Source organism: Miscanthus floridulus, unplaced genomic scaffold (genome assembly GCF_019320115.1).
Source record: "Miscanthus floridulus cultivar M001 unplaced genomic scaffold, ASM1932011v1 fs_236_3_4, whole genome shotgun sequence".
Taxonomy (NCBI): domain Eukaryota; kingdom Viridiplantae; phylum Streptophyta; class Magnoliopsida; order Poales; family Poaceae; genus Miscanthus; species Miscanthus floridulus.
Window position 1 is genome coordinate 1 of NW_027096432.1, and position 9,997 is coordinate 9,997.

At 51.7% G+C, this 9,997-nt stretch overlaps 1 protein-coding gene across 1 annotated transcript; it reads right to left on the reverse strand.

Moving 5' to 3' along the window:
• Nucleotides 1-1,496: 1,496 nt before the first annotated feature.
• LOC136530935 (probable pectate lyase 12) lies at nt 1,497-4,742 on the reverse strand (the record flags this gene model as incomplete). The annotated part of the gene is given in 4 exon segments (XM_066523648.1): nt 1,497-1,702; nt 3,418-3,784; nt 3,786-4,289; nt 4,411-4,742. Coding segments are annotated over 4 exon segments (1,208 nt in total), but the record flags the coding sequence as incomplete, so codon positions are not given.
• Between the last annotated feature and the right edge of the window lie 5,255 nt (nt 4,743-9,997).

Sequence of the window (9,997 nt, forward strand, 5' to 3'; positions counted from 1 at the left end):
CTCCGTCGCGCACAGTCTTATCCTTCTGGATATTCTTTGATATGGTCTTAATCCTTGGATTGATGTTTGCAACATCAATCATTCGAGCGTGGAAGACCATACCAAAGAATATCCAAAAGGATAAGACCGTGTGCGACGGAGGACAACGCAAAAAGAATATACAGTCACTCTACTGTAGCCAGGACAATTATTGAAGCACGCAGCTCCGTCCAACTGTCCAAACAACAGTAAAGGAGAATAATTGAAGACACCAGAAGATAAGCATGAAGGACAATCCAGAAGGCTCCCTTCGCACTATAAAAAGAGACGACGGACGCATTCATGCGGTATCGGACCGAAGACCACTAACACCATCATCAGGAATTCATCCACTGAAGACTCCACTTTCCCACGTACACCATGAATAGCATGACCTCATAAAAACTCTGAGAATCATCCACCACAAATAGTAATACTCCACTATCGTTGTATTACTCCACCACTATCTGTAAATTAGAATAAAGGAAGTCATCGTGCACTTTCTGCGCTTGTAAGGTAATCCCTAAGGTTTGTGTTAAGTGCTTGGACTTTTCCGAAAGAAAAAGCCGTATGTAAGCTTGCTCTGTGAAAATAAACTAAGCTATCATATTTTAATCCCTGCCTTCCTTTAAGCTCATTCATATAGGACGATGTCTCTATACCAGAGACCCTAGAGGAGAAACATATGCGTGTGTTGTTCTCGTGTTAACCCTGGTAGCGACGTTTGTAGAGAACCCTGTGTGCGTAGAGAAGTGTTCCCTTCGGGTGAAACTGCCTGGGGAGACGATAGAATCTGAGTCCTGTGTGTGCGTGGCTTGGGATAGCGAGGGAGAAGACCGGGTTAACCTGGTTCTGAAGCGAGCTAGTGATGCATACGGTGAGTACCGAGGAGGACTAACACAAGCATAGTCGCACGATCGGCTGAAACGTTGATCTCGCTAGCCTGCAAAAGATCCTGAGAAGCATAATCTGTATACGTATATTCACTAATCACGCGCATACTGATCACACACGCATTCTGCATCCACTATCCACCCTTTTTAATTTAAAAAGCTTATGCCTTGAATAGTGCCTTAAATATTGAAGAGTTTGGATGCCTTAGCCACTCCCGGATGAGTGCTCGTGTACTGTTCATATTCCGAATTTGAATAGTAACGAGTATTTTGAATAGTGCCATGAATTTAAATAGTGAACGTTAAATTTAAATAGTGCTATGAATAGTAACTTATGAATTTTAAATTTGAATTCTGAATCCGAGTGAGTTACCTAGTGTTTGTTGTAATATCTCCATCGCGTGTGTGTGTGTATATATATATATATATATATATATATATATATATATAGAGAGAGAGAGAGAGAGGGGGGGGGAGGGATATTCGAGCAAGGAGAGGGTCAGAGGGAGAGAAAAAGCTCCCTCGGCAGTCACGAAGAACAAGAAGAGTTCACGGGGTGACGGTGACGTGATCCGGCGTCCGTACCTGGGATCGCCGAGGACGCCGGCGTTCTGCGTGAGCACGTCGACGAGCGTCGACGACTTTGGGTCGGTGCTCGACGCCTTGTCGTAGATGTCCTCCAGGCCCTCGCCGGACGACACGAAGAAGGCGCCGTTCACCATCATGTCGCCCTCCGTCCGCCAGTTCCACCCCGCCCACTGCCCCTCCGCCGTGTCCACCCGCTTCGTCACCTGCCATAGTGCCATGCTCAGAAGCACGGACACGGCAGGGAAGGGGCGTATCCCGTATCGGATACGTATCCGATACGGATACGCCTGGGATATGGCCCGGATACGTATCCACGGCGTATCCACGTATCCCATCTTATCTGGGCTGAAAACTAACGATTGGAAACGTCTCAGCCGAGTCGATACGGCCCAACCGGCCCAATAACTTACCACGCCGGCCGCCAGTCCGCCTGCCCTACTCCCGTCTCCCGACCCCTCGCGGTCGCCCACGCGCAGCCGCCTCCGCCTCCGCCTCACCCCGGCGCGGCGGCGCCGCAAAAGACCCCTCCACCCGGTTCCCTCCGTCCCTACGCGCCTCCGCCTCTCAATCCCCATCCGTGTCCGGCGACCCCATCTTGGCTGCCACCTCTGTCAGAAACCAGCACCCCCATCTTGGGCGGCCTCTCAGTCCTGGCTTGCGCCCAATCGTCGATCCGCGGCCAGGCGACTCAATCCGGGACGGGGTGGCATCAATCCGAGGACGGGCGGCCTGGATCCACGGCCAGGCGGTGTCGATCCGTGGCCAGGCGACCTCGCTCCATGGCTGCTGGCACCAAGTGTTCTCGCAGCGACCTGTCCTCATCTCGGTCTCCGGCGATGGCTCGGCGGCCAGCGATGGTGATGAGGATGAAGGCAGGGCCTCCGTTTTCGCCACGCTCTCGTCCTCCTGGCCGCTAGGTTAGTCTATGATTTATTTTGTTTCCATTGTTTTAACTGAGCTACATCTTGTTGACTGTGATGTTAACGGCATGAACTGAGTAGCAGTTTATATTGAAACAGAGATTTTAGTATTGATACGCACGGTTGACTGGCTGATTGAAGATATAATTGGTTAAATGGTTGATCAGGGGCCATCAGCTAACACTGAGCAAACCGAGGAAGAAGTTAAAACGTCTATTTATTATGCATTGTTATCTATTTATTAATAAAATAGTTAAAACGTATCCGCGTATCGGAATGTTTAAGAAATTACCGTATCCGCGTATCCGTATCCTTCCGATATCGATACGTGTATTTGTATCCGTGCTATATAGGTGCCATGCCACACAGAGAGAGAGAGAGAGAGTGCACGTCACGTACCGTCGCATTCATCAACTTTCAACTCTCTCACATGATGCTTGCTTGCTGCCCGCGCGCACGGACGGGAACACTGGCAGACTGGCCGGGACCCCCGATTGGGCAATTGGGGAAAACATGATGCGAGGTGGTGTTTGTGTCAAAAAAGGGATGAGGATGAGGAAGATGCACCAAACATTCCCCCCAGCCCCAGGCAACAACAACGGCCTCTTTCAATCCGGATCGAACAAACAGGTCAAAATGCTGAAAAAATGCCTAGATTTTTTTTTTTGGCAACTCGACTTCGAGTTGGAAAACACAAACAAAACAAGGTTGGGACTTCGGACTAGGGACAGTGGTCACAGTCCAAAATAAAAGATAGTAAAAACCAAGCCCAAAAAAAAGACATCGGAAAGGCACAGGCAGGAGACGGCAAGGCGAGGAAAGACGTGCGTGTTTGCTGCCCGTGCCGTGCTCTGCCCCCCAAGCAAAGAACAGAGCAGCGCCGCGTAACCCAGGCCAGAAGGGCAACGGCCAGAGCAGCACGAGCACACGGCACGGCACGACGGAAAGAAGCCAGCAGCAACTCCGAGGGAGAGGCCGAAGGGGCACGGCATGCTCACCTCCTTGGCGTTTGGGTCGGCGGGCGCGATGTAGCGGTTTCCCTGGCTGTTGATGGTGGGGCTGGCGCTACGGCCGATGGCGTACATCTCCCACGACGTGTAGTCGTTGTTGACGATGTGGAAGTACCCCCGGCGGCAGCGGGGCATCCGCTGCACCAGTCCGGGGCCGAAGCGGTTGAACGCGATGGTGACCTGCATCCCGGAGTCCGGCAGGTACGCGTCGCTGGCGCCCAGCAGCATCACCTCGTCGTGGTGCGCGAAGTAGCTGTTGGAGACCGTGATGGCGTCCACCAGCCCGTCGGCGCACCGCCACAGCGCGCAGTGGTCCACCCACACGTCCCGCGCCCCGAACAGCGAGATGCCGTCGCCACCCGTAGTGCGTCGGCGACAAACGCACGTTGGCGTTGCCCGCGGGGACGCAGTCGTGGACGTGCACGTTGTGGATGATCACGTTGGACACGTACTGCAGCGTGATGCACGCGCCGCCGCCGCCGATGTGCACGTCGGCGCCGCGACCGTCGATGGTCTTGTAGCTGTTCACCAGCAGCTCCTCGTTCAGGCGGATGGCCATGTCCGATGCGAACACGATCCACAAGGGACCTTCCTGGATGGCGGCGTGGCGGAGCGTGCCCGGGACCGGGTTCACGGGGTCGCGGTCGGAGGAGTCCGTCACCACGTACACGGGACCGCCCTTGCCGCCCAGCGCGTTCCTGCCGAACCCGATGCCGCAGTCCACCAGGCGCTGCCGGTCCTGCCGCCAGTCCGTCCCCGCGCACCGCCAGCAGTCGTCGATTGGGTTGCCCGTCATGCACCCGCCGCCGCCGGCAGCCCCGGCTTCCTGCATCCGCCGCCGCGACGTCGCCACCTTGCTGCCCGATATAGACGACAGAACATCACATTCAGCATAAGCGAAACCCACCTTTTAAAAGAAAAGGCTGCAACTTTGCAGCAGCAACGGCTTGAAAAAGACTGAATTTGGGTGAACTGTAACTGTGGAAGTCGGCGACGACGGCAGCGGGGTCAGGGAGCGACGAGTTGAGGAGAGGAAGGGCCGAGGCGGCGGCGGCTGCTGCCAGTAGGAGGAGGGTGAGGGCAATGCCGGTGGATTTGGGAGCTCGGGCCATGGTTCCTTGGCGGATTAGATGGGCCAGAGCCAAGATGCGGTGGAATTTATAGCAATGCAGGGGAGTGGCAGCGGAGTGAGGCTAGTGGGGGCATGGATTCAGGGCTCGGGACGAAGCTCCTGAGATTTGGAGCTTGGGACTGGGGCGCCAATGGCAGTGGGGGCAAGTTGTTGTGGGAGCGAGTGTGAATGGGAAAGGGGATGAGCGAACTCTGAGGTCTTGAGGAGCAGAGAGAGGGGAGGGGATGGACAAACCTGAAACCGGGGATAGAGAGAGAAAGAGGGAGGTGATTTGGAATCACCTGGGGGAGATTGCTTGCTTGTTTAAAAGACGTAAAGGGAAGGGTTTGAGGATGAGAGAGTGAGTGCGTGGGGCGGAGATAGTAGCACCAAAACGGTAGATAATTGCAAAATTGAGTTCTCCTTTGTTTCTCTACTTTTCCATTCCGTAGTGCGTTATAATTGTTGTTTCCGATTTCTGATGTCTCGTTGAGTGGAACGAAGGAAGGTATAATCCTGGAGCTGGAGGTGCAAGATCTCTGGTAGGTTCAGATTATTCCCTCCGTAAAGAAACACTTATAGCTTATCAATATTAGCCTGTTCGCTTGCTCGTAAACGATCGTAAATTTTCAGCCGGGAATAGTGTTTTTCTCTCACACCAAACCAGCCAGCAGTAAATAATCCACGATACGATACGGCCTCCCGAACAGGCTGATTGAATTTGAATGAATTTGTAAACTTTACAAATATTTATGATACCAAGTACTTACAAGAACTCTTTAGGAACAAAACCTTACTCCCTCCATATGAAAAATAATGCAATTCTACTATAGCATTGAGTCAAAACCATTTTGAGTTTAACAAAGTAATATTTATGATACGGAATAAATATTATTAGAATAATCAAGAAATATATTTCATAGTATGCCTATTTTTGTTAGAAATATTGATACTTTTTTCTTATATAAGTTTATACAAACTTTAGAATGTTTAACTGAAAATAAAGCTAGAGTTTTATGTTCTTTTTGAACAGGTGGGATTTAAGTCAGGTTTCTAACCATGATAAAATGGGAGCCGGATTCAGTAACTTTGCTCTGTAAAGTTGCGTCGTAACTTTTCGTTCATCTGGTGCGTCCATTTAACATCTAACGCATCTAGTGATTTCTAGCATAAACAAATTCCCAAATTTGGGCATTTCAGCCTGCTGGACGTGCGCGGACGCGTGCTGGCGGCGGCAGACCGCGGCGGTGAGCATGTCGACGCGGAAGAGCATGGCCCCTTGCCGGCGAGGTCTTGCACTGTGCCTGAGATGGTGGCGCCCATCTCCTCCACGGCGGCGAGTAGCATGCCTGTCCCCATCTCCTCCCACTCCTCCGGGACGACGCGACGACGGAGAGATCTGACTCTGCGCGGGACTCCATCTTCTCTGGGACAACTCGAATTCCGCCTTCTCCGGGAAGGGGCTGATGACGGCGACATGCGGGAGGGCTGCGCACGAGCTGCACGCGGTGCGGGAGGGCTAGTGTGGTAAGTGTGGCACGAGACTTCTGCGGCGGCGCGGCGTGTTGTGCAGCTTTGAGCAGCGGCTCAGCGTGGCGAGGACTCCGTGAAAAGGTTTTTGGACGTCGGATGGCGAGCGCGGTGTCGAGCAGGGCGAGGGTGCGCGGGAGCGCGAACACTGGGTTGAACGTGAAGAAGCGGCAGAGGTGGGAGTGGCTCTGGAAGCAGCGTGTGGCCATGCCCGCGGCCTTGTGGAGCGCCCCCTCCGTGTCGGTCTTGACGTGCGTGGCGGGGCACTCGTTCAGCTCGGCCCGCGTCGCTTGCTGCAGGAGCTCAGCGAGCTTCTTGGCGCGGGACCGCAGCTCCGTGCAATCCGTCGGGAGGCCGATGCATCCCAAGTGCGGCTCCCAGCCGCCCACCACGGCGCTCCCGCATCTCCCGCGACGGCTCAAGTTCCGGTCATCCGCGACAGCGAGTAGCGCAGCATCCGCAAGGCTGCACGCACGCCCGCGATGGTGGTGCCGGTGGGGGCGATGCGCGCGGCTCCTGGCACCCGCGGCCGTCCGTGCCCGCGATGGCGACGGGCAACGCGCTCCCTGCCGGCTCTGCCGCTTTCGTGCGCTAAGGCCCGCGTCCGTGCGGCCTGCGGCCGGAAAACCGATTGAAAAACCTAGAGCCGGGAGTTAAAAGTATTGGAGCTGTCGGATGCTAACTGGAGGATGGAGATTGAAAGAAAGTTACAACGTGACTTTGCTCTGTAAGGTTACTGAATCCGGCTCCGACCAAATGGCGTCATGCGGTTCAGCTTCTCTACGGTCGGCGCGAACGGCCCGTGCAGTGTTTGATAGATTTCGGTTACTACTACGGTCCAACTGGCTGCGTCAAGCGTCACGGGCCCGAGCAGTGATTTCTTTTCTTTTTCTTTTTCTTTTTTTGCGAGCAAGAACAACGATGATTTGGCACGATCGATTGACTCTGCTGGCTGCTGTTACCTCTCCTGTGTGCCTGTGTTCAGACCGACAGTCTGCGAAATCTGCTGAACGTCTCTCGCAAAAGAAAACACTACTGTACTCCCGTTACGCTTAAACTGCACATAGCTAGCGTGCAACCACACGTCCTGGTAGTTAAGTACGCTTGGTAATAGCATGCTTGCCACAGCAAGCATCCCCGGCCCAGATCAGGATTACCACGCCCGCAAGAGACCGCCGTTCCGTGAAAGCACGGATTCCACTGCAGCTGCAGCTTATGCCTTGTTTAGTTGCAAAAATTTTGGCGAAATGGACACTGTAGCATTTTCGTTGTTATTTGGTAAATAGTGTCCAAACATAGTTTAATTAGGCTTAAAAGATTCGTCTCGTGGATTTCGTCTAAACTGTGTAATTAGTTTTATTTTTTATTTATATTTAATGCTTCATGCATGCGTCCAAAGATTCGATGTGACGGGGAATGTGAAAAATTTTGCAAAATTTTTGGGTAACCAAACTGGGCCTTATCCTTCTTCAACTCACAGAAGCCGGCATGTCCGTAGGTCACGTCAACGTCATCTTTACTTGCCAAAACCCAACACCCGTTTTCGCTTGCATCCACCGAGGACCAAGAATCGGCGGCGCGTGAGCTACAAAATCCGTAGATTCATTCACCACACCAACACAAAAAGGAGATATCCATCCATGGCTTGGGATAAGATAACCATGTTCGTTGCTTTTCTTTGGAGGCTTGGCCGAGCCTTGGCATGGGCATGACGCGCACGGATGAGCCCGACCCAGGATGGGTTGGGTTCGACGCTTGAGCTGATTAGTGACGGATTAACTGTAGTTGATGGGCTAGATTTGTAACAGTCATGGTAGTTAGTGGCAGACCCAGGGTCCGGTGGCCCTAGGCGCGTAGGAGGACTAAACAGGTTTAGATACTCTAGGCTAAACACGAAGATCGGAGATTTGATAGGATTACCGTAAGACCTGAATAATGTTTAGGTACCTCGATGAACGTGGAATTTACTCTTACAAAAACATTCCAAACATTAAGGGCGTGTTTGATTCTGCTGACACCCCGATGCATGCTAGGTGTGTAGGAGGGCATTGGTTCCCGTGATGCTTGGATCCATGGGTGCAGCTACATGCGCACATGCAGCATCTCCGCATACGGCCAGATCAACCATATCCGTTGGGCCCGGGAGAACAAGCCCACCTGTCATAGTCTCAGGTTAGATAAACTGCATCAATCATACAAGTAACCAAATAGCTAGTATAGTTTTTTTTTTCATTTGCTCTTGCAGAATCACCAAATACCTTCTTTTATAAAATATGATTTCACTGAACTTGTATTTGCTCAACCAAAATATATGATGCAATCATCGCCCACAAACCAAACATACACCAAAACCTGATCCGTTGGTCGTGCTCGTGCTCCGTGCCTCAACCATCTACATGTCCAATATGTCGTCGCACGACACGGCACATACACGTTTAGGCACGACACGGGCACAAAAAGGCACGTCTATCCAGTTGTGTCGGCTGTCATGCCCAGGGTCAGGCCTAGGCAAGCTAGGCGGCCCGGTAGCCCATTCTAGCCTGGACAACAATTCAACTTAGGGCCTGTTTAGATTCGATTTTTTTTGGGTTTTAGGTACTGTAGCACTTTCGTTTGTATTTGGCAATTAGTGTTTAATTATGGACTAATTAGGTTCAAAAGTTTCGTCTCGCGATTTCTCATCCAACTGTGCAATTAGTTTTTTTTCCGTCTACATTTAGTACTCCATGCATGTGCTGCAAGATTCGATGTGACGGGTACTGCGCAAAAATTTTTGGATTTTAGAGGGAACTAAATGGGGCCTTAGTAAAAAATCAGAAAAAAATCAACAGATGCAGTCAATTTTACACAGATCAACACACAAGCACATTCACAAAGCCACGGATTAAGATGGGACTCGCTGCTGGTTGATCCAAGCTTCCGCCCACCCTTAGGGCTAGGGAAGGCGGCTCAGCCGCTCCTAGTTGCCGCCATCGCTTCTAGCTGGGAGCGTGGGGAGCAGCCTCAGGGTTGATGGACGAGGGCTTGGCCGCTCGATGGAGTGGGGACTAGGGAGGGAGAGCCCAAGGGCGGATCAACATCAGGGGTGGATCGGTGTTGGGGGTTGACCGCTTGACGAAGCGGGAGGGAGAGATGCGGAGAGGAGTGGCGACGCGGAGGGAGAGACGGAGAGAGGAGGGGCGGTAGTGAGGGAGAGGCGAAAAGAGAAGAGGCAGTCATAGATGTGACGACTTGAGGAGACGAAAAGGAAAGAGGTAGGGTTTCTTAATACCCCTTCCGTCCTAATTAAATTATAAGTGATTCCAACTTTCTTGGATAGTGAAATCATCTCAAGTTTGATCCAAAATTATAGAAAAAATTACAAAAATTTATGACATCAAATAGGTATACTATAAAAATATAATTAATTAAGAATATAATGATACTTATTAGGTATCATAAATGTTATTATTTTATTATATAAATTTGGTTAAACTTAAGATGCTTTATTTTTTTAAAAAAAATTAGAATAATTTATAATTTGAGATGGAGGGTGTAGACGGGTCTTATCGTCCGAGCATGGCACGAGATTGTGGACCGGACCAGCACAACGACTATTAATGGGCCGTATCATGCTTGAGCCGGGCTTTAGCGGGCCGTCCCTTCCATATGTATACTCACCCGGTCACCCCGATCCGAATGTCCGATCTCCGCACCCACACTCCAGTTTGAACGTTGCGCCGCTCCCCTTTCAATGAGCCCTGCCTCAAACAGGGCGCAGCCTTACCAACTAGCCGTTGCGCCGCCCCTCTTCCGTCTTCAACCCCCGCAAAACCGTCCTCCACCAATGGTTCCCCCTATATCTCTGCATCTCCATCCCAGTGCCTCTCTCTCTCTCTCTCTCTCTCTCTCTCTCTCTCTCCCCCATCGCCATGACTGACAGGACAG